We start from the raw sequence: 23164 nt of genomic DNA, 5'->3' as shown, positions 1-23164 counted from the left end.
TGCCTTGGCGAAGTGATCACGGACCCATTCCGAGGCCGCTAATACTGCTTTATTTTAGAGTCACCGTTTTACTAACTTGGAAGTGTATAAATAGTGCCAGCAACAATAATGACTATCCATCAAGACTTTTCCTACCCAAACTGATCAGGTAACGTCGTACCGACATATAGTTCTGTCATAAATAAATCTGCTTTAGTGATTGGCATGCCATGTCTTATGCAATGTAGAATTTCGCTGGCTTCAGACATAATCAAGCTCCAATATGCTTAGCGATACTCCGTACTCTGCACTATATCCCAGCTGTACTTCCAGCTTGCACCATAACAATTAGCTCAAACCTATGCTTTAAAAGAGTATACCAAACTTCATTATGGTTTTAGACCTTTAGATTCCCATGAGACCTACAAAGACTTTAAATCAAAATAAGATAACTATCAAACAAGGGATAGGGTCTTCATGATATACAACGAAGGAATAAAGTATACCTGTATATATAAATATACTGAAAGTGGTTGTATACCTATATGGTACAGCCTTGTCCCATATCCGTACCGCATTATAACGAAAAAGAATGGCCTCCCAAATAATATAAGCACAGCAGCTCGCCCATAGAAAGAGTGAATATGGATGAGCTGAATATAATAAAAAATGTGCAAGAAACAAAACGTTAACCCGCGTTGAAACCCCATTCGTATGTTGTCCGCCGATATCGTCGATATGTAGGCAACCCAGGGATAGATAGGTCCTGATCAGGTTACCATGAAGTGATGTTTATCTTGCTGATATATGGTGGTATCTAATCCAAGTGTTCGGTGATCTGGTTTGGATTAGACGAATTGGTGGAGCTGTATTGTGCGTAAATAGACTAGAAAACAATGCCGCTGGGAGTAGGTCCACGAGTCTTCGAGAAGTAAGTAGCAGCAATGGCTGTGTCATGCTGCATTTCTCGCACACGCCGTGGTAAGGTTGGCTAAAGTAGATCGGGCATGACGTGTGGAGGGTTCCCGAGGAATTTAGCAAGGCTGGCCAACCCGGCTGCACCATCTCTTATCGACTATTTGCTGCTATTAGCTGCGGAACCTCTTGAAAAAAGGTAAGAAGCATATCATACCAGGTGCTGGCTCAGGCTCCCGCTTCTCAATTGGGGCAGCAGCCCCGTCCTGAGGAGTTGGAACAGCAACAACGGCCATGGAGGCAGCAGCAATGGCAAAGAGGTAGGTCAAGAGCTTCATGTTTGCTGCTGTGTAGATAGCTGAGCGAAATAAGAGTCCTAGGAAATTGATATCGTGTTCTGACAAGATTGTAATCTCCAGTTTGAAATAGAACCGATTGAGCCGCAAGGAGCAGGTTCAATTTATAGAAAAAGGGCCGATTGAAGAATACATTCGTCAGGCAACACAAGGTTCACTGGTCACCGAGGCATTTTCCTCTTAGGATAAAGAAATTTGATAGAATCAAATCTAAACACGAGACGTGGCTGGAAGACGGCCGAAATTTTTTGAGAACGGACGTCGACTTGCGATTCCAGATATTTTACACTAAACCTTCAGCGCCCACGACAGCCTGTTGTCTGGGAAATGCCTCAGCTAAGGGAGACATGGCTGGAGCTAAGTTTCGTCAAGCATTGGTAAATGCGTTGAGAACGGGGGTATCTCCAAGGAACACATGGGGTGGACGGGCTAAGACTGCCGGTGGCCAGCGGCGCTCGCGCGGGTAGCGCAGGGCCAGGCGCTGGGAACAGGTTCATTGTGCGGACAATGGGCGGCGATGCGGGTGACGCAGCAGCGAGGCAATATCAAATCCGCCGCCAGAAGGCGAAACGCTGCTTATTGACATCCTTCCGCATTGGGGTATCAATAGGCAAGGTTAGCCCTAAAGCCTAACCCAAATAGGCAAGTTTCGACGTCCGTGACAGCAAAACGTGCATTCTTGCCGCAACGGAATGCCGCGGGATGGGCACGCGTGGTGAGAGAAAAAAGACGCCAGCACCACCGTGGTGGGCTAGATGCCTTACACGTCAACGATTGACAGACTTCGGTCCAGAGTTCTGTTCTTCACGCAGACACCTCGGTTTCATCAGTGCGGCGAAGACGAAGCCCGTCCACAAGGCAGCCTGATCAGACTAAGCCAGCAATGTGGCTCGTCATTGAGAAATCGAAAGGCTTGCCCGGCGTTCTCCTAGGCTTCTTGTTGAATCATGGAGCCGGGCGCTTTCAATAGAGATAAGTGACCCAATGTCCGACGTCCCACCGGCGTTTCCGATTCATTTTCATATTCAGATCCATGGTATCTCCAGTGTTCGCATCCACCAATCATACGGCATATGTCATGTTGAGAAGGTGCACAAGGAAATGCTGCAACAGAGTCCAACCAAAATTGCAAAATACCGCAGCAGTGGGAAGCCTGTATGTCCTTCCGCACAGTATGCCGGGATATATCCCGCGGCTAGAATCTTGTCATAGGAGGCTTGCTTTATTGTCTAGAGAGAAACACCTTCCAGTCAAGGCAAATCGAATCTGTTTGACGGGACAAAACACCTTGCCATGAATACCTATTAATTATTGAAAGTCTATTAAGGTTAGGTTCAGGATCAACTATACTCATGTGATGGCAAAGCCCTGAAATCAAAGCCCTAGCGAGTCTATTTACGTATGTAACGGACTTTGGGCGTAGCTTGGATCCTCACACTTATGTATTCGGAGCTTTAGCTCTAGTAGTCAAGAAGAGCTGTGCAGTTAAAGGAAATACACGAGAAGGACACAGAAGTCTCAATTCCATGCTACCGCCCTGTCTGCCCAAATGACACATCACCCAACAGACAACTAGTTCCATACTAACAAGTGCTGCATGGCTTCCTATATTTGCTGAATCAAAAGGATGAATCGAATATGGGTTATTATGGCTGCGTGCCCCTGCAAGGTCTCCATTCGTGGAACTTTGACCAGCGTAAAAGAACTGTTCTGCCTGCTAATACGGAGTAGTTAGTTCATTTCATTGCTGATTGGGCGAACTTTACTCTGTCTTACTAGCCACCAGCATATCACACATCAGCTCAGTTAACTACAAGTCGCTACATTAGTCCTCCATGTTGCTTACAGGACCTACATACTTTGACCTGCTCATTCTGAGCCTTATGATTGGTACCTGGCAGGGAGTACCCCGTCGAAATGGAAATACTGTCGATTGCTACCACTGCAGGAGTACCAGAAACTTTTAACAGGCAGCCAAATTTCGGTTCTGCAAAATAATTAAATACGACCTGGGTGCCTATGACCATCGGCACCATCTAATTGACACAGGAATTTATATACAAGTCGATTAGCAGTTCAAACAATTATGAAGATTGCCATTATTGGTGGAGGCATCAGTGGATGCGCAATATATCTCGCCTTGAAGAAGCGCCTCCCACAGCCTCCAGCACCTGCGGATGAGCATCAGTATACTATTTTTGAAGCCTACGACACTCCGCGGAACCGTCCTACTCAAATTACCCCAGGCGAGGCCCATTCCGCGACGCTCGTGGTTGGTGGAGGTATTGGACTTCACCCAAATGGAGTAAGATCTTTGCAGCGCCTTAACGAGGACCTCGCTCGAGATGTACAACGTGCAGGACATCTTTTCAAAGAACAAAGGTTTATCAGTGCATACGGCTGGATGCTGGCCCGAATGCCTTGCGAATTCAGCGGTATCCAGTCCATCTCATTGAGCCGCCACGCTCTGTGGAATTGCCTACGCAGCTACGTTCCCGATGACGTTATAGTGACAAAGAGAGTGTCTCAAGTCATTGCCAATGCGAATGGAAGAAGTGTTGTTAAGTTTGCTGATGGTACTTCGGATGTTGAAGCAGACTTGATTATTGGCGCTGATGGTTTGAGGAGCCCGACAAGAAGAGCTTTGTTTCCCGACGCTTCGGAAGACCTATATCCTCCTATTTTTAGGCAAGTAATCAGACCTCCCTCGAGACTCTGTAGGTTCCTAATTGAACCAATGATCTTGCTTAGCGGACTTGTTGGGGTTGGAGGAGTAATGCAATCCGATGAATTTAAAACTTTTATCGAGCCAAGTACCATGAATTTCATATTTGGGGGGAACGGCTTTTGTGGGTATTCCTTTGTACAGTCACCGGAGGTCTCGCCAGAACGCCCCAGCACGATGCAAGCCGGTGACACGGCGTCTGATAACACAATAATGTGGTGGTCAACTTACCAAATGGACAGTTGCCCAGACCCCAAATCTGTAGACAAAGAAGCCATATTGCGAGACTTACATACCCGACTTGACTCCTGGAAAGACCCAGCCATCAAGAAGATTCTCAGTATGGCCCAAATTCAAACAATTTTCCCCCAAAACTCAACTCCAGAACTGCCCACCTGGTCCCGAGACGGTGTCATACTCATTGGGGACGCCGCGCACACACTCACACCCACTTCAGGACAGGGAACATGTCAGGCTTTGGAGGACGTCGAGTGCTTTTCGATGCTTTTTGCTCACCTACTAAAACAGATATATAACACTTCAAAAAATATATCCTTGTGCGATATTGCTACAGTTGAGAAAGAAGCAATTGCTCAGACGATGGCAAAACACATGGAGATCCGCCAGCCACGTGTTCGGGCTATTCAGGAAAGGGCAAAAGGTTTCGATAACAACAAAAAGAATATTAGCAAAGTGGCCGAGTTTATAATGTACCTTGCCTTGTTCATCATGGGTAAGTGGCGGTTCTATATTCTGGGTGATATCTAATAATGTTGTATCGTAGGTAAGCTACCAACGCCTGCATGGCTGACGCAATTGTGGGCGTACGACATTGCCGATGAGGTCAACAATGAGATCCAGAAGATGGGGGCAAAGAATCCGGAAGTCTAGGAATTTCTATCCATCGCCCTCATGCCTTAAGCAGGTATATCTGTATATACCTTCATTCATGTATATTGTGAAGAGCTTGAAACTGGTTAGTGGTAGGATTAAATGCATCGGTCATTATTCATAGTCATTTCATGTTCTCGGGACATCATGCAATTTACGCACATCAGTGGTACATACATATCACCCAGAAATAACCCATCGATCCCAAAAGATACCCTACGAGCAAATATAGAAAAGACAAATGCAGATTCTCATGACTCAAAACACCTGCAGACTCCCTCACACAAGTACTAGTCCAACTTGAAAAAAAAATCACCCTCCTCTCCCCATTTTTTCAATTGAGCTCATAATTCCACTTCGTGGCGCAAGGGGTGTCTTGCTTGGAATACCGCTTACGCCTTTCTCATCCCTGCTATTTCCTCTTACATGGCCGCTGGGCATACCGAACCGTGAGCTTTTTGGCGTTGGACCAGTAGGACGAGGCCGGGCCCCGCTTAAACCATTATTAAAACGCGCAATGCCGCCAGCGGGAGGGGCATTCTCGTTGTTTATAGGGACGTAGACGGCCTTCTCATAGACTTCTGATTTAGGTCTAGGGGTTTGTGCTGTCTCATTTTCATGTTCTGACGTCATCCGAGAAATAGAAAGTTCGCGCTCCGCATGCGGTGGGGGCGGTGGTGGTGTATCCTCTTCATGCTGTTGCTGCTGTTGCTGTTGCTGCATTGCAAGCCATTCATCGACGACAGCAACAAGATCACCTTTTTCTGCCCGTTCGTTCTTCAGCTGTTCGCTGAGAGAGTCATTATCGTGCTTGATAGAAAGCATCTCTTGCTCTAAACCCTTAATCCTAGCCTCCAAGACACGTTTCTCGGCCTCTAGTTGCTCGTTATCGCGTAGCATTGTGGTATCGCCAACAGAGGGATTGGTATTTGCGTCAATGATGGCAGTATCCCTTTCATGTTTGAGACGTGCGTTCTCTTCCGTAGTATCTCTAATCCGTTTCTCTGCTTCTCTTACACGCTTCTCCCATCGGGCTTCATAGCTTTTCTTCAGGGCAGCCACTTTTGTTTCATGTTTCCCCTTGTACAAAGTGTGGAGTTCGCGGGCAACTTTCTCAACTGCATCTTGAACCTCCCTGGCCACATCATCTGGTGTTTTCAGATCTGGGTTGGAAGATAAAATCGCACCCTGCTGTGAATCGGTTGGCCTAGAAGTTGAAAGCTGGCTTTGTAGCTCTACTATCCTCCCTTCTAGGTGCTCTTTCGATTTTTCAACTTCTTCAATCTTGTCTTGGAGTCTCTTCCTCTCACGTTCCCCGTCGACGATTTCAGCCTTCACGCCCCTCAGAACAGTTTCCATTTCTTTACCACGTCGCTCCCATTCTCGCTGCTCAGACTCCATCGCTTCTCTTCTTGCCGATTCATTTCTCACCTCTTCTAAGGCCTCTCCAACTCGACTTTCTGCGTCTGTTACAGCTTCTTTTAAGCTTGCAACCTCAGCATCCTTCCCACTCAATGTAGCCTTGAGAGAAGATATCTGGGATAAAAATGAGGACTTTAATGACTCCAACTCTTTCGGGGTGATACTCGGAATTGAGCGTGGAGTTGGAGCTGGAGGTATGTCAAAGTCTAGCAAGGATAATTTGGTTGGCGATCGTAGCCGTTCTGCAGCTTTTAGAGGCGAGCCACGCGGCAGGCGACGTGGAGAACCGTATACAGGGTCACTAGGACACTGATTTGAAACAGAAGTCATTTGGTCCGTAAAGTCAAGCAGGTTTGCAGTTTCCTCAAGTCGAGGATATTTTCTCCCGGGCGTTGGAGAGCCATGTTCGCTGTGATCGGCCCAGCCATGTCGTCTATAGTCACGTTTATTAGTTCCCGGAGATTCTTGAATAGAGTCCCTCAACCTGGAGGGGGTTGGTGCCTTGCGTGGGCTGGTTGCGTTTTCCCTGAGTCTTTTTAAGGGCGAATCGGCTCTCAACTTAGCGAAGAGGGTCATGTCAGCATTTGGAACAGCTGAAAAAGTGCTTAAACATGTATCATCCCCAATATCATAGTTTAGCTGGGCATGTCCCCCCACGCCATCAACAATAGCTTCATTCTCGTCATGTTGGAAAACTATGCTCATATTTTCATTGCTAACGGTCATGGTAGATACCTTTCGTGTCGTGTATTGGTGATGAATGACACTGTTATCAGCTTCGAAAATATCACAATTTACTTGTTTGTCGACAATAATGTCAGTATTCGCGACCGGCGTCGCATCTATCGCAAGATCTGGTTCCTCCACCATGTTAGGCTCTCGCTCCATATCAACATCATCTTGGCGATAATAATTATCATTTCCGAGAGAGTCCGCTTCATTTTGCAAGAGAGGTAAGTTTTGGAGGCTAGTGGGTTCACTTGACACAGTTTCCTGAAAAGGAGAGCTTGGAGGGTTCTCGGTGCGCATGGTGTCTTCTCCCACGTAGTCAGTGATACACGGAGATTCTTGGCAAATGTCAACTGTGGGTGATGCGTTTTCATCGTAAATTGTAAAACCATTTCCCAAACTTGCACGAGGACTGCGGGTTATCGCCTTTGTATCCGTATGGACTCCGTCGACAAGAGTAGATCGCGCATTTTGCTTTGCAGAGGAAAGCGGGGAAAGAATAGATGAAGGACTCGCCATAGATTTGACTATCAAAAAAACGAGGCTATTCTTTGGAGGGAAAAATAATCTGCTGGAATTTCAAAAGAGCATTGCCTCGAAAAAATTCTGTCAATTGTTAAAATCACTTCATCTCGCATAGAAGTCAATATTAAAGGGACAGCTGTCATATATATTACCTGAAGTTTTGTAACTTGTAGCTAAGCAGTCTGTCGTGGGCCAAATGCAAAATTCTCAGTTGCTGGCTATGATGAGGCCGTTGGGCGCGATGTATGTTTTGGGCGAGCCGGGCTGCTCATAGCAACGGACCAGTAAACAAAACTAATCCACATACGGATACACCTAGGGCTTAGGGCTGGCCCATCATTGGCATATGATTACATAACATAGGTCACGTTCATCGGCGACTGCAGCCGGTGTTTCAGAGCCAGACGTCGAGCCAAGTCGATGTCCGAAAGACAGCGTCTCTGAAGTTGCATCTTTGGAAGACTTGACCGTGATGGCCCTGGCCCTGATGGATTACAATAACTGATTGTCCCATAGTGGCAAGATACTTATAAAGAGCTGATGGCACGAGTACCAATTGTTCAAAGTTTTATGGAACCATTCACCAAGATCCGCAGCAGGCCACAAGGAACCTATCGTCTTCAGGACAAAGCCGCATGACAAGTGCAGGCTTCCATCGCATATTTTATTATTATTGCAACCGAGTTTGTGATCAACAGTCCTGGCTCCACCATGTGGTGCGCACATTCACTCCTTTTCAGCCGAATCCCTGTCTCAGTACTCAACCAAGGGCGGGATAAGCTCTGCGTGGACTGTACTAGTGCCCTCCGGACTCAGTCTAGCCACTCACACGTCCTTCCGCCACCCGCGGTTCTGCGTGTCCTTATCTACCCCCACGCTCTATCTTTTCTCAGTTCCCGGTTTCAACGTCACGCGTCGCAAAAAGACCATCAGCACATTTTCCCCTCACTTTTTCTCCTCTTATCATCACACATTTCGCAGACTCTCGAGGCTACAAAATAATATAATCCGAGACGAGCAAGAACAAGAAGAAGAAGAAGAAGAAGAAGAAGAAGAAGAAGAAGAAGAAAAAGAACAAGAAGTAGAAGAAGAAGAAGTCTTTCAACATTAGCAAACGTCAACGGTTGGGTTGAAACCTGCCTGACAAGCAGCAAGTCTGTGCTTTGGTTGCAGGAGCAGCAGCATATCGGCCTTCTCACTAGAACCGACGCTGTTTACTGCAATTGTTGGAGGATTGCCGTAAGAATCATAAAATTTTCTAAAGAACATGAGATTAACACGTCAAAGAAACCCTCCCACTTCACCGCCTACTAATGTTAACGACGGTTTTCCAACTTTGCAATTATTTATACTTGGTGAGTACTTGCTGGAAATATGAAATATGTGCTTCCTACTAACACTCAACTACCCGCAGCAATATGTCGCCTAGCCGAGCCTATCGCCCTAACCTCCATATTCCCATATTCATGGGCTATGGTCAGGGATTTCAAAATAGGTGACAAGAGCAATGCCTCTTTCTACGCCGGATTTCTCATTTCCGCTTTCTCCCTGGCAGAGAGTCTGACTGGAATGTTCTGGGGTGGTTTCTCAGACAAGGTCGGTCGTAAACCAGTTCTGCTATTTGGTTGCTTTGGAACCATGGCTTCGCTACTCATCGTTGGGTTCGCCTCGAATTTTTGGGTTGCGTTATTCGGCAGGATAGTTGGTGGCATTTTGAATGGAAATATAGGCGTTATCCAAACCATGGTTGGCGAGTTGGTTACGAACCCAGAGCATGAACGTTAGTTTTACCCCAGCCCAAAATAATACTTTTATCATCTGCTGATGAACTTCTAGCTCGAGCGTACGCTATAATGCCCTTCGTTTGGTCTATAGGAACTATCATCGGTCCTGGTAGGTGTCTATATTAATTACTGTCCGATAACCTGCTAAGAGTAAATTATAGCTATCGGTGGCACCTTCGCCAAACCTGCTGAGACATTCCCCTCTGTTTTCCCTAAATCTGGTTTATTTGGAACTTTCCCGTACCTTCTACCTAACATTATCTGCTCAGTCCTACTTCTGATCAGTATCGTTGCTGGGTACGTCTTGTTGCACGAGACTCATCCGGATATCCAGCCTAGGTGTTTTCAAGTAGATGTCTATAATGAACATCCTGAACCTGCGGCTCCTTTGGCTGCCGTCGCCACCACTGGATCATTGGCTTGTGCGAGTGCGGATCTAAGAGCTAAATCTTACGGCACCTTCGCCGATGTCGATATGCAGGAAGATGAAGAGTGGCATGTGAGGCCAGATGGAAAGCTGTTACGTCTATCTGATTCCGAACAAGTCTTCACAAAACGTGTAATAATGCTTGTCATCGCCTTGGGAATTTTTACTTACCACTCTATGACGTACGACCATTTGCTACCAATATTCTTGCAGGACGATAAAGGTGATTTGGCCAAAGGGTCAATGTCTACATTATTTTATATTCCTGGTGGGTTAGGAATATCGACACAGTCTGTTGGTCTGATTATGTCTGTAAATGGGATTATCGCTTTGGTGATTCAAGCCATCATATTTCCTATTTTTGCAGAATGGCTCGGTGTTTGGAACGTTTTCGTCTTGGTAACTGTTCTCCACCCGGTCGCCTACTTCATTGTGCCATTTCTCGCCTTTCTCCCACAGAACATGTTATATGGCGGAATTTATACCTGCCTAACGATCAGGAATCTTTTCTCCATCCTTGCTTACCCAGTCCTACTTATCCTCATCAAACAAGCAAGCCCCACGAACTCAGTACTCGGTAAAATAAACGGACTGACAGCATCTGCCGGTGCCGCATGCCGTACCATTGCCCCTCCCATTGCCGGATTCCTATATACACTCGGCTCTCGCATCGAATTTACGGGAATTGCCTGGTGGGCAAGTGGTGTAGTTGCTATTGCTGGAGCAATTCAACTTTGGTGTATGCATCCGAGGAAACACTCTTTGATATCTATTACTGCGGGTGCACCATGTTTTTATCGGCATAATGAACCCGCCACTCAAGAAGTCGTGTATGTCAATGTGGATCACGGAAGTTGCTGCTGATGATTTCGTTCCTGGAATATATTTCTTTTGCTAAGTACGAACCTAAAACTCCATCAATGATATTACGGAATGCTGATTTGACAGGTGGTGAGGAGTTTAGTATGTTTGGCGTTCAGGGCTTCTTTAAAAAGAAACAAGTCGCAAGTTGCATTTTGAATACAATTAGGTTATTGCTGTACATACATACATACTCCATACAGATTATATGAATATATATGAAGCAGGTACCCAGACTTTCGGTTGTTACGCAAAACAATCCTGCCCTTCTACCAAGAATTCAAGTGAATCAACTGGGCTACGCATAAAAGAATAAATATTTTGATTATTAAACAGTCATGCATGTCTCCAGCAAATGATGTGAATAAAATAACAAGCCGAACACCTACTCTCAAAATTCTGGCTATTTCTACGTTATGAAGACTGGGTCCCAGATAAAAGCCACATGCTCTACCGATTGACATAGTCGTTCCCAAAGAAGATCTTAGCGAGGTCCAATTGTATTCTATCGGTACATAAATTTGTAGAGCAAAGACCGTAGATATACTTCGTATATATTCCTATGTTCTCCTCGAAGGTTCAAAAAGTCAGATTCTTCCATATACACGTTCATATTTACACGAGTAGGCCCCTGCCATACATCCGTTCCTTTAAACACCAAAAATTTGTTGAATAGGGTATATAAAAACTGGGTGTGCGACAAAATAAGATTTAACCTAGTTATTATCTTCACCCGAAACGATGGGCATATATAGTCTTCTTTCTCGAGCAGCCTTTGAAAGAGAAAGAAGTCAGTCAGAAAAGACGTGGAGGTATAAAAATTAGCACGACATTCAAAAAGGCGAGAAGAGATTATATCAATGTAATAAACTCAATGTCATACCTGAATCCACCGTTCTGCCCATGGCTTCACTGCTGCCCACAGCAGTAGAGACGCCGTCGCAACGATAAAGATAAGCACTACTGCTTTATCTTTATTAGACTCCCGCTCTAAATACCTAGGTATTAGCTGCCATTGACTGTATACTACACCGCAATAAGAATAAAGGAGTAAGGAAACCCACGGAAACAAGTGGTTACGATATCCTCTTCTTTCACGCCCTTACACATCGGGAGTTCATATTCCAGGCAGAATTTTCGATTGCAATCATTGCAATTGGCCGGACGAAACTTCCTATCGTCTCTCCCATTACTAGCGTTCTTGTTACTGCTGCTTTCAGATCTTTTGCGAGGTGTTTGAGAATTAGGAAGCCTAAGGTAAGCTGCGGCGCTGTCACGGTGGGCTAAGAACAATCTAGACGCCGGCTTTGAACTCGGCTTGGGCGGCCCCAGTGGAATAATGGTGCTATTAGACAAGCATGTACATTTGCAAAAGGAGATGGGGGCTGTCGAGCAGTCTTGTGAGTTATATGACCACGGAGTCGTGGGGGGTTAGACGTACTGTCAGCTAAAGCAAATGAGAACAAAAATGAGAACGCTAGGAGTGTCAGAGGAGCTGTATACTTTTGTATTATCATGATCAACCAATGGTGATAGAGATGCCCAAAAAAAAACACCCAGTATTGATGCTGTCTGGCACCGTCGCATTTGATATTCGCTTGACGGCGGGGACTTGGCACATGTCACGCTTAACTAGCTACTCCATACCTAATTAAGGTAACTAAACTGCATCAGCAACGTTTAATCGTGCCACAGAAGCCCATTGGGTATTTTGGCAGAAAAGATTTTGTATGTACAGGTCAAAATCTACCACGCTGACTAGAATAACTAATTTTATATCTTATCTTCTACCTCGTTGCCTATTCTCCCGTTGTCTTTTCTCTTTAGCAGCCTCTCTTCTTCTTCTTTTCCAAGCTCTATTGTTATCTCCTCTGTTTTCCCAGAACCATTTTGCAAATTCGCTTTCTTCTGCAGCACTGGTTTCCTTTTCCTTAGAAACTTTGGTGGTGCTGACCCTTTGGTTCTTCCCGTCATCTGCCTCCTCCATAGATGTTGCTTCGAGGCTGCTAACGTCATTCTCATCGCTATCATCTTTTTCTTCCTCCTCATCCTCATCCCAGAATTTTATTTTACTTACGGCTGCAGTATCTGGCGTGGGTGCACCGCTACGTAAGCCGCGAAATTGCAAATCTCGTTTGGTAAATGGGGTTTGCGGCTCAGCCCCGGTATTCCGATTGATGGCTTGAAAAATGCCATTTTCATCGCCCACATCAACATCGCTATCAGCCTCGGCATTACCAAAAAAGGTAAAGGCAGTTTTGACTTCCAAATGTGGTCTTTTAGCCATATCTGTAGTCTCTGATGCCGACTTCTTGAATAGGGCTTCTAAAGGATGCACCTCTTTGATGGGTGTGGGTTCTGGGGTGTCCCTGGTTATGAGAGACTTGTTTGGAGAAGCTTCATCCGTACTGTTTTGCTTCGCTTCTGACTCAGAGCTGCTTTTACCAGAACCAGAATCGTCACTCGTAGACCCTCCTTCGCTTGAGGTATCCTCAGTAGACTCTTCATCCGTAGGGGGATTGGCGTTAGTTCCAGCATTCAGTCTCTGACTAGTGCTCGTTCCATTGGATGTGTCTGAAATACAGCTATCAGAGTCACTCTCCGTAAAAGTGTCACGAGGAAGGTTTTCACCCTTCCCAGAAACCGAACTTTGGGTTGCGTCTAAAAGGCCCTCTTCATTTAGTATTCTCAAGCTTGATGGAGCTTCCATATCTTTTGCCGTCATGCGTTGCTTCCTATCTGCACCCTTCATAGACTCAGTAATCCCCTCTTCATGTAGCGCCACTGGACGATGATTCGTGATCGTGGTATTCATCGGAAGAGATTCTCTCAAATTACCGTTTCTATCAACCCACCCCTTTCCTTCGACATACTCACTAGTCAAATGTGTTGCCGAAACGCCTTGATCCACCCTAAGAAAAGTTGGGTAGGCTGTTGATTTCTCGAATTCATGGACTAGAGCACTGATTCTTCCAGGGGAGCCTTTTTTGGGTTGCTTGTTTGGTTTTGCAAGACTAGCCTTGTTCGAAGGCAAAGCAGTTCGAAATAAACATTCAGGCTTATTCGTATATTTAGAGGACTTGTTTTTCTTGCGCTTTTCATCCGTTGCGTCGGCTTTCCGGGACCGTTTCTCCTTCTCAGATGCATCCGTCCAGCCTCGCATCACGCGTCGTTTGGATGACAAGGCATATCCTTCAATACTATCATTTCCAGCTTTCCGCTTTGTTGCCATGGTCTGATTGTGAAGGGATGGAACATCGGAAGCCACGTTCTCTTCTAGTTCTCGTTTTGTTTTAGGCTTTGCTTCTTGAATTTGAAGCTTCCTTCCCTTTAAGATGGAACCATTGAGCTTCTTCATGAGCTTATCTGCTTCCGCCGCTGGGAGTGTTATGAAGCCATAGTTATTTTCAGGGAAAGTCTGGATCGTATGGAGGGAGATATCTGTCACAAGATCGCGGGTTGAAGGGTGGAGGATGGCATTGAGGAGAGGTGAGTCCAATGGTGAGATATGAAGCCTTTTCGTTTTTAGGTGTGACATTGGGAGTGACTCTAGTCAGGCTCGCCAGAGGCCCAGCAGTCCAAGCGACTCTTGTGCTTTCACCACAATTCCTCACCGCCTGAACCTTCTCCGGCCCCCAGCCAATCGCCGCCCGACGGACCCTCAGTGCTTATCTCAGCTGCTTATATAACCCCGCGCCACCAGAAGAGACGAAATGAGGACATCAAATCGACGACGAACTTCCAACGCCGGCCTGTCGTGAAGTCGCTGTTGTGAAGGGGTTGACAGACAAGGATTCTTCAGGGATCGCTACCTAATATCCAGCAGCTCTACTCACCTTCGGCTTTTACGCCTAAAACTAAAATCGAAGCACACGGCCCGCCCCTCGAACCCTCGGCTGCTCGAGGCCTTAATGCCGACATTGTCATCAATGTCAATCCTGACAGATTAGTAACCTCTCACACAGTCCCCATGCCAAAACCCTTTAATGCGGGATTATAGCCTCCTAAAGAAGTGCTTTCTACCCTGCTCTGTGCTTCTGGACCTGTTGACGCACGCGAACCCCGTGGCCTATGCCCAACGCGAATTCAGCCTGCATTTGGGTCAGCGACAGCTTTCCTTTTGAAATCACCTTGCCAGTTTACCATTACTACTCAAAAACGGTAATCTGTGTTCAGTTTTCCGCGCGTATGGAGGTTTGTCCTTGGCGCATGTTCAAGCGTTGCTGCATTGTCCATACAAGTTGACCCTCCATTTCGGCATCCAACAAACGGATAATATCCTGCCTAGCCACAAATACTACATCAAACTCCGCCATATTAGGACAGTCAACAAGAGAACAATACACGCTAAACCTACTTTTCGGCTTCCCTACTATCATCAATACTGCTTACCCCCTAACTTGCATCATGGGTAACAATCCTACCAAAGAGAGTCGGTCATACAATGGCCATGCCATTCGACACTCCCGCGGCGACTCCATTTCAACAGCAAGCTACGAGCACTACAGAATATCAGAAAGTCCTCATGCCGCTGCCTCCTCTAGAACCCTTCGCGCCGGCCGACCCGAATTTGCGTTACTTGGCCCTGATAGAGACCAGCAATTACAGGAACACCGCCGCGAAACTAGGCAAGAACGAGAGGCTAGAAAACGAGAGAAAGAAAATGCGGCCAGGGTCAAAGAACGGGAGCGAAGTATGAAGGAAGAACACGTTGATGGTGGGTATTTAGTGACACAGGGAGTCTACGTCGGCTCAGAGGACTTCAACAAGGCAGTAGTGAGGCAATTAATGGTATCTTTCCTACTACTTGTCGCTCCATAACCGTCAACTAATTTATCTTTAGATTGAACGTCGCCTAGCTCCATTTTGGAGAGGCTTAAACGATTTTTCAGATTCTTGGACTGAACACCAGCTAATGGCGGCAGCCAGAGGAATGCCTATTCCGGCGCCGGATGAAGTACCCCCTGAATTAGAATACAAGATACCATCTAAATCATCTGAGGATCGAATGCCATCCGAGAAAAATTTAAATACCCTCATGGTTCCAATCTCATCTAGGTCTCAGTCCTATAATTCGGATACTTCATCTGTGAATCGCACTTTATCGCCTCCACGATCACCCGGTGCTTTAAGCCCCACGGGTTCTTTCTTCAGAAGTCGTGCCAAAACCCTCGCATCCCTCACAACATCGTCCAAAACAAACATTGCCGACCCAGCATCTCGAGAAACTCAACTACCTAAAGACCCCTTCATCAATGGGCAACCAATTGAAGCATACTTGTACAAAGATGCCTCGGAATGTCCAATTTGTTTCCTTTACTACCCTCCATACCTAAATAAAACTAGATGTTGTGATCAGCCTATCTGTTCTGAGTGCTTTGTACAAATAAAACGCCCTGATCCTCATCCTCCAGAACATCCTGAGTCTAATAATTCTGAAAACAATGGACCCGACGTGTCTGATACACAACTCGTTTCGGAGGCTGCTGCTTGTCCCTTTTGTGTTCAGCCTGAATTTGGCGTTACGTACTTACCACCTCCTTTTCGCCGGGGACTGGCGTACGCCCCAAACTCCACTATGCACCCGCTTGCAGACTCCTCACCCACATCCTCTGTGTCTTCCTTAACTTCAGGGGGCCAACCTCCCACCTCTAGACGTCGTGCTACGTCGATATCTGCAGATTCTCCTGGTGTTATCACGACTGACAAAGTTCGTCCAGACTGGGCAACAAAACTCGCTGCTGCAAGAGCCCAAGCTGCCAGAAGATCTGCAGCCGCTACAGCCCTTCATACGGCTGCCTATTTGATGAATACACCGGGGGGGCCACTTGAGCCGAGGAGACGCAGCATGTTACGACGAGCAACTGGTCAAGACAGCCCTAATAGCAGAACCGGCTCCCCACATTTAAATGCCTTGGCATATCTGGCTGAACGTCGAGCCTTGTCCGAGCGAGAACATGGGTCGCCGGGCGATAGTTCGACGAACCTAGCACCTCCTCGTGCCAGCTCTCGTCGCAGCAGAATTGATGAATTGGAAGAAATGATGATGATGGAGGCCATAAGGTTGAGTCTAGCAGCTGAAGAGGAACGTCGCAAAAAGGAAGAAAAAGATGCCAAAAAGGAGGCGAAGAAACGAGATAAAGAAGCCAAGAAAGCCGGGAAGCAAGCCAGAAAAAGCGTTCTTTATAGTGCTAATGCTAGTTCTGTTGCTATGAATACGTCCTCCAACAACATTCAGTCTGGAGTAGCGGATACGGCAAACCAGGAGCCCGACACCTCCACCTGTAAAGGCAAAGGTGTCGATCGCTCCGAACCCGATGCTAGTGTTATAATGGCAAGCAGTTGTTTGGAAAAAGACCCGAAATTAAGTCCGAAAGTGTCAGACAGTGAACGTCTTGGTGTTTTGGCAGAGAATTCGTGTAAACAAACGCAACTTCGCCATGTCTCAAGTGCCTCTTCCTCGAGATCCTCTCTCGTTGAGTCTGTATTCGGAGAATCGCTAGGATCTAGCACTCCTCCGAATGGACCCAACGCAAATCTCGGTCCGATACATGGGTTTCGAAGCCTAGCTGCTATGATTGGCGATGCCACGTCCAGTGATTTGCTCGACACTAAATCTCCTGATCACGAGAATGCGCTAGAACAAACTGATGCTGAACCACAAGAGCCGCGACATTGTTCGAAAGCGAACGAGCTTGGGCAAATTGCCCTTTTGTCGCCATCGCCTGTATCCGAACAGAAAGGTACCCTAGGCAAGGAAGCACGCTCGTCTGCATCAGAAATACCTCCAGAACCAACTCCGAGCACATCGAGCCCATAGATTTTATTACCAGTTACAACGCCATGCTTTTACTTGGTTGCTTCTTATCAACTATCTACCTTTAATTTGAGACCGAATTTGTACTTATGTGATATGACGGCTAGACGAACGCCCAGTAATGCTTACGGACTTTTCCACGTATGACAGCTTGGGATCCTAAGGATCTGGTGTTACGGCCTGGGTTACAGTTGGGGGCACAAGCTGGTCAGTTTTTCATTGCTTTATTTATTTCTCTCTGTAATCTAGCTACATCTTGCTCTTTAAGACACTGACGAGGAGTTCATCTTTTTTGTTGGAGGGGCTTGGGAGTTATCGCGGTAGTATGCGCTTTCTATTGACCTATTTGGGGCACGGAAGTTCGCTTGGTGCGTGGGAAACTTGGACGATCTCCTTTTTTTTTGCTATTTTCTCTTCAATGGCTAAGTATCGGCGGCTTCATTCTGATGAATAGAATATAGGACCGTCAAGGTGGTGCATGTGTCCTATTTTGATAATAAAGGGGAAACTCATCTATTTACCCGCCAACTGCTTCAGCCAGCATGCTAGTGTTTCAATGGTGCTGTTCCTACCTTTCTCCTCTCAAACGTCAAGTCGAACAGTCATCATAATACAATTAACAGTGAACTTAAGCATTCATATGCCGAAGACCGCAAGATAGCTACAGTTTGATCCAATCCACCGCCTTGACAATTTTTTTAAACAACAGAACGTCCAAGAAAGACTTCATGCGTGTTGGTGTAAGTTTCCGCCATCGGCACCCCTTTTTACTCACTCTACTGCGTTGGCTGGTGAACAGGATGCGATTAGTACTAGGCTATAAGGACGTAGCCATCCTTGTGGCCGAGTGGCCTTCCACACTGTAGTTGCTATTGGTCCAGCCCACTGTATCAATCAAGCTCATCGATGTCTTATCTTTCCTGAACGAGATTTCTACTCGCCTTCATCGGAAACCAGGGTTTGTGCCACGTAGTGTGACTTGGTAGAAGCAATGCAGTGGCATGTATTTCTTTGGATCTGGATCGTCCAATTCGGAGAATGCTCTTTTCATCATTTTTGGAATGGGACACGTGTATCACCGTGCAATAATAGTTAGAAAATAGAACTAGATTGGTATCATGAAGAAAATGTCCTGCGTTTTGCGAAACCACACGGTCGTCTCACTGTGTCACATTGTGTAGCGATATAAGCCAACCTCTTTCTACCACTGTCTATCGTTGTGGATTCGTGGTACCGCTGTACTCGGCTTGAATTGCCTCTTTGCCTCTTTGAAATTCCCAAATGAGAAACATGCTCTCACACAGGCTGTTAGTATCCAACGTCAGAACGCTATGAGTGTTGTCGCCCAGAAGCAATGGCTTGATTAGCAACCAGACCTAGTATATAGACAGTACTTCCCCAGTGCAGGTGCCGGAGACCATACAGTATTAGGATACAGGGCGTGAGCAAATATATGTCATGAAGGAATCACGCCCACAATCTGCCTTGATATGATGATTTTCTAGCCAGACAAAGTTCGGGATTAGGTTCAACGGCTGCCCACCTTTGCTGGGCTGTCACCACCGTCGGAGCGAATCCTCAGCATCCACCACGCAAAGGAGCACAGACAGCCGTCGTGTCACGCCAGTGTTTCATGCGATGGTTGACTGGCCTATCCGGCCTTCCCGCAACTCAACCAGCAACCGCAACGACCGGGTTGAAGGCAGCGCTGCGGTGGTGCGCGCGACGGCTTGGACGACAAGAATGAGCCCGCCCGCAAACACGCCGTGACTGACTGACGCGACAGCCTTCTTTGTCTTTGGTTTGCCGTGACTGCGACTCTGCAACGACCGGCCTGGGGCATCATGCACCCTGACTCGCACCGCATCTCCTCCACTCCCGCCGCCATGCCTCTCACCAACGGATCCGCCCCTGAACAGCAGACCTTCTCGCCGTCGCTGAGCCGTCAAGGATCGCACCCTATGCTGCCCCCTGCTCACTCCCGCTCGTCAACCCTCTCCAGTCCTGTGTTGGGTGATAATACTGGCGTGGGAGACGGCCCAGGTGCGGCCCATCCCTGCAGCTGTATCACTACGCGTGGATTCTGACCTACCGCTTCTGCAGGGCCTCTGCGCCATCCGCGCCCGATGACCGCTGCTGACATACACTTGGAGTTAGAGAAGGAACAAGAGGCTGTAGTATGAACACTGAATCTGCAGTCAATACCCGTGTTCCACATTCCCACCAGCTGATATATACCTGCAGGTCAACCGCCTTACCCGAGAGCTGAGCCTTCTACGGCAACAGACTGTTTCTGTGGCATCAACCTCATCTTCAGCATCAGCCAACATTCACGAACCTACTGATGGCCAGCATACATCAGGTTTTTTCACTCCTGGCTCGCGAAATCGCTCGTCGTCCACGCTGAGTTCACGAAGCTTTGCTGGTGGGTCCTCGTTGCCAATCGGGAGCGTCGCTGGTATTGCTCCTTCGCGGGACAGCACCGCTCCGCAACCGCCGCGACAATCTATGGAATACCATCGTCCAAGTCGTAGCCGTGAGCCGTCAATTATGTCTCGAGGCCCGTCTGGCACTACGTCGCCGGCGCTATCGTCATCCTTCCAACAGCCCGGGGAGCATTTTCCCTTCCAGTCTCATCGCCCGTCCCACGCTATCCCTTCTCTGTCAAGCAACTCTGCCCAGGCCGCGTCATTAAGCTTCATAAATAGCCACCAGCGCGAGCCTCCCTCGTCTGGAACGGCGACGCGCTACGAAGAGGTAACGGTTCACCGAGCCGAACTCGATGCTGCACGACGAGAAAATGAGCTTCTGCGACGTCGTATTCGGGAACTTGAAACAACTCTTCGAGAGTATCGGAGACCGGAAGTAGGTGGGGACTTTCGAAGCCCGGAAGCGACTTCAGAGCTCGAGTTTCGACCCATGCCTGATAGTTGACTGTGAATTGGCGTCTGAATAAATGCTCTGTTCTATAATTTACTCTTGAAATCATCATGTGGAGCAAGAGTGTATTTTGGTAGCTATAGAAGTTCTACGAAGACTCTCGTATCCATTATCCCTGACTGTGTATCTGAGCTTGGGGAAACTAAACGGAGTCGTTGCAGGACCCTGGTTCAACGTCACGGGAGAATTGCTTGGAAAATTCCAGCATTGATTCGAGAGCTGCGGAACCGGATTAATAGATAATCCACAGATAGGCCATTACTCGCCATTCCGAATACGCTAAGATTTCATGCAAGGTGATGTAAGAGCCAAGTCCAGATGGACCAATCAACAGCGACAAAATGTTGCCACCTGAAATGTGGCTGGTGTGACGACCAAACGACGTCATCTGCGGCGCAGCTCCTTCCACCCCGCTATCATGTGTTAATTACGTAGCTGCGCCCGCCCGTGCCCTATATCTTCACTCCCCCGCCCGATTCCAGCCGACGATTTCTGAATGTTCACTAAGAAGACAAGATTCAAAGAAAATCACGCTTGAAAACACAGCAATCATGTCTAATACCGTCCATGTTTCCAACATTGCCTCTACCACTGGAGAGAAGGAGGTTAGAGACTTCTTCACCTTCTGGTATGTCACATCCCGCTCTGCCCACTACATGTCCCAAATTTCCTGTTCTGACTGTTTTCTTAGTGGTAAAATCACTTCACTATCCCTCAATCCTTCATCAGGCGAGAAAGATGCGACCCAATCTGCCACAGTGACGTTTGAAAAAGAAACGTAAGAATTTTCCGGTATTTTTATTCCACTTTTAAAACTAATCGTTATTAGAGCCGCAAAAACTGCCCTTCTTTTGGATCAAACTCAATTGGGATCCTCTTCTGTTCATGTTACCTCAGCAAGGTCTATCGATGAAATTGCAGGAAGCAAGACTACGGATGCTTCACACGCCACAGACGAAAATAACCAAGACCTCGAACAAGAAGACAAGCCCCGCTCAAGAATCTTCGCCGAATACCTTGCTCATGGCTACGTAATCAGCGACAACGCGATCGAGAGGGCTATCGATATCGACAAAAAGCACGGCTTCTCGAGCCGCTTCCAAACCGCGCTGGCCAATTTTGACAAGAAGTATCACGCCACCGACAAGGCCAAGGGTCTTGATGAGAACTACAAGATCACTGAGACTGCTGAACGTGGCTGGAAGAGCTTAAGCTCATATTTTGAGAAAGCATTGGGCACTCCAACTGGACAAAAGATCCGAGACTTCTACGTCAACAGCAACAAGCAGGTGCAGGATATCCACACTGAAGCAAGACGCTTGGCAGATTTGAAGCGGGAGAAATCGCCAGGTGTGGAAGGTAGCCAGCACAAGGAGCAGCCTACAGGCGGTGTTCCTGTCACCGGCTCCAATCCAAGTGCTCCAGCTCCAGGTAGTGCTGCCTAGTCCCATCAGCTCTCAAAAAACCCGTTCACGTCGTCTTGTTATGTGTTATGAATAAGGATTTTAAACCATGATTTCTTTCCTTCGCCTTCCACATATGATGTTTGTTCTTTCTCGGTCGATTTTTAATAAACTGTATTATGATCAGGCTTAGGTTCCTTTATTTAATCCATGAAGCAGCACAGGCATGTATCGGAATATTAGAAAATTGTAAAGAACAAGAAACATCATTCTAGAATCATCGCCACATTTCAGATATCAAAGAACATTACAGTAGCAATTCAATTTCAAATTCACAACCATGTCGGCGATTTTGCACAAGTATATCCGATACTGTAGAGTTTTCAAACGGATTCAATGGATCTTCCCTTTAGCCACTTCTGCTAACGGATGCACTGGGTTACTCTCTAACTTCTCAACGCCACCACTGCCAGCACTTTGTCTCTCACCATGCTCTTCGATATCCTGCTTACTCGGCTTCGCATGTGAGGTATGCGCGGAGGGATTGGACATGCCATTTGCATGCCCATTTGGAGACTCAGTTTTGCCGGACCAGCCCGGAATATCCGATTGCTGAGAGCCCGTTTGCCGAGATGGCGGGGGCGATTGACGGCCCGCGGACATGGTTTGTTATTTTGCTTGTTTTTTGAATGTATGGATGAGTATCTTTAATGAGGAAGGCGACCTCTTGATATCAAGGGGCGGTCGGATTAGATTGGGAAGGGAGAGGACTGCTATTAGCTGATTGTTTATACAGTCTGAGGTATTTAATTTTCCAAATGAATAGTAATGGGGGTTTGATGGCAAGGCTTTGCTGAATGAAGGCCATTTTATACGCAGCCTCAAATGGCCACACACCTCTTCTCAAAGCTTCCTTGTTTTCTGATTGCCAATTACATCACATTAACTTAATATCTTGACATGACGTAACTATGTATCTACCTTAAATTAAATTACATTGCATAAGCGTACTTATTAAAGTTATTGTTATCATAATACGACTTTATATTCGGTTTGGCATCATTATTGGAGAAGTTGGGAAATAATATGCGAAGCGGCCAGATTGACATGAGCATCTTTGATCAAGAAGCTCTCGTCTCACAAGAGTGTAGATGAACCTATGGCTGGCTAACATTTTCGTGTACAGAATACTAGCGTGCTTAAGCCTACCGCTATAGAAAGGCGTCCTTAGTAGCAAGTCCATAGCTAAGATTGTACGAAGTAATAGTAGCTTGATTGTCATTCATAACAGAATTAAATATAGTTTTGTTTTGCGGAGTTGAAGTTGAACTTAAATCGCAACTTACAAGCCGAGTAGTTCAAAATTCGAGAGTAAATTGGGGAGAAACGG

General features: G+C 46.7%; 8 protein-coding genes across 8 annotated transcripts; 5 read left to right on the top strand and 3 right to left on the bottom strand.

Moving 5' to 3' along the window:
* Positions 1-1013: 1013 nt before the first annotated feature.
* Positions 1014-1232, bottom strand: LOZ57_001332 (uncharacterized protein; the record flags this gene model as incomplete). Its single annotated transcript, XM_049250423.1, has 2 exons — positions 1014-1054; positions 1112-1232. The coding sequence occupies 2 exons, from the start codon at positions 1230-1232 to the stop codon at positions 1014-1016; spliced, it is 162 nt and encodes a 53-aa protein (XP_049110783.1).
* A 2104-nt stretch (positions 1233-3336) lies between these two features.
* On the top strand, positions 3337-4866 carry LOZ57_001331 (uncharacterized protein; the record flags this gene model as incomplete). Its single annotated transcript, XM_049250422.1, has 2 exons — positions 3337-4708; positions 4760-4866. The coding sequence occupies 2 exons, from the start codon at positions 3337-3339 to the stop codon at positions 4864-4866; spliced, it is 1479 nt and encodes a 492-aa protein (XP_049110782.1).
* Positions 4867-5178: 312 nt separating this feature from the next.
* On the bottom strand, positions 5179-7536 carry LOZ57_001330 (uncharacterized protein; the record flags this gene model as incomplete). Its single annotated transcript, XM_049250421.1, has 1 exon — positions 5179-7536. The coding sequence occupies one exon, from the start codon at positions 7534-7536 to the stop codon at positions 5179-5181; it is 2358 nt and encodes a 785-aa protein (XP_049110781.1).
* Positions 7537-8809: 1273 nt separating this feature from the next.
* LOZ57_001329 (uncharacterized protein) lies at positions 8810-10617 on the top strand (the record flags this gene model as incomplete). Its single annotated transcript, XM_049250420.1, has 4 exons — positions 8810-8897; positions 8957-9322; positions 9379-9435; positions 9488-10617. 4 exons carry the CDS (start codon positions 8810-8812, stop codon positions 10615-10617), a joined length of 1641 nt encoding a protein of 546 aa, XP_049110780.1.
* A 1777-nt stretch (positions 10618-12394) lies between these two features.
* LOZ57_001328 (uncharacterized protein) lies at positions 12395-14152 on the bottom strand (the record flags this gene model as incomplete). Its single annotated transcript, XM_049250419.1, has 1 exon — positions 12395-14152. One exon carries the CDS (start codon positions 14150-14152, stop codon positions 12395-12397), a length of 1758 nt encoding a protein of 585 aa, XP_049110779.1.
* Positions 14153-15021: 869 nt separating this feature from the next.
* Positions 15022-17434, top strand: SIP5 (SNF1-interacting protein; the record flags this gene model as incomplete). Its single annotated transcript, XM_049250418.1, has 2 exons — positions 15022-15405; positions 15458-17434. 2 exons carry the CDS (start codon positions 15022-15024, stop codon positions 17432-17434), a joined length of 2361 nt encoding a protein of 786 aa, XP_049110778.1.
* Positions 17435-19317: 1883 nt separating this feature from the next.
* On the top strand, positions 19318-20365 carry LOZ57_001326 (uncharacterized protein; the record flags this gene model as incomplete). The annotated part of the gene is made up of 3 exons (XM_049250417.1): positions 19318-19474; positions 19535-19608; positions 19676-20365. 3 exons carry the CDS (start codon positions 19318-19320, stop codon positions 20363-20365), a joined length of 921 nt encoding a protein of 306 aa, XP_049110777.1.
* Positions 20366-20922: 557 nt separating this feature from the next.
* vip1 lies at positions 20923-21816 on the top strand (the record flags this gene model as incomplete). Its single annotated transcript, XM_049250416.1, has 3 exons — positions 20923-20999; positions 21063-21149; positions 21201-21816. The coding sequence occupies 3 exons, from the start codon at positions 20923-20925 to the stop codon at positions 21814-21816; spliced, it is 780 nt and encodes a 259-aa protein (XP_049110776.1).
* Between the last annotated feature and the right edge of the window lie 1348 nt (positions 21817-23164).

The sequence above is a fragment of the Ophidiomyces ophidiicola genome (genome assembly GCF_022830035.1).
Source record: "Ophidiomyces ophidiicola strain CBS 122913 chromosome Unknown scaffold_3, whole genome shotgun sequence".
Taxonomy (NCBI): domain Eukaryota; kingdom Fungi; phylum Ascomycota; class Eurotiomycetes; order Onygenales; family Onygenaceae; genus Ophidiomyces; species Ophidiomyces ophidiicola.
Note: the sequence above shows the minus strand (reverse complement) of the source record. Positions and strands in the feature narration are given on the sequence as shown.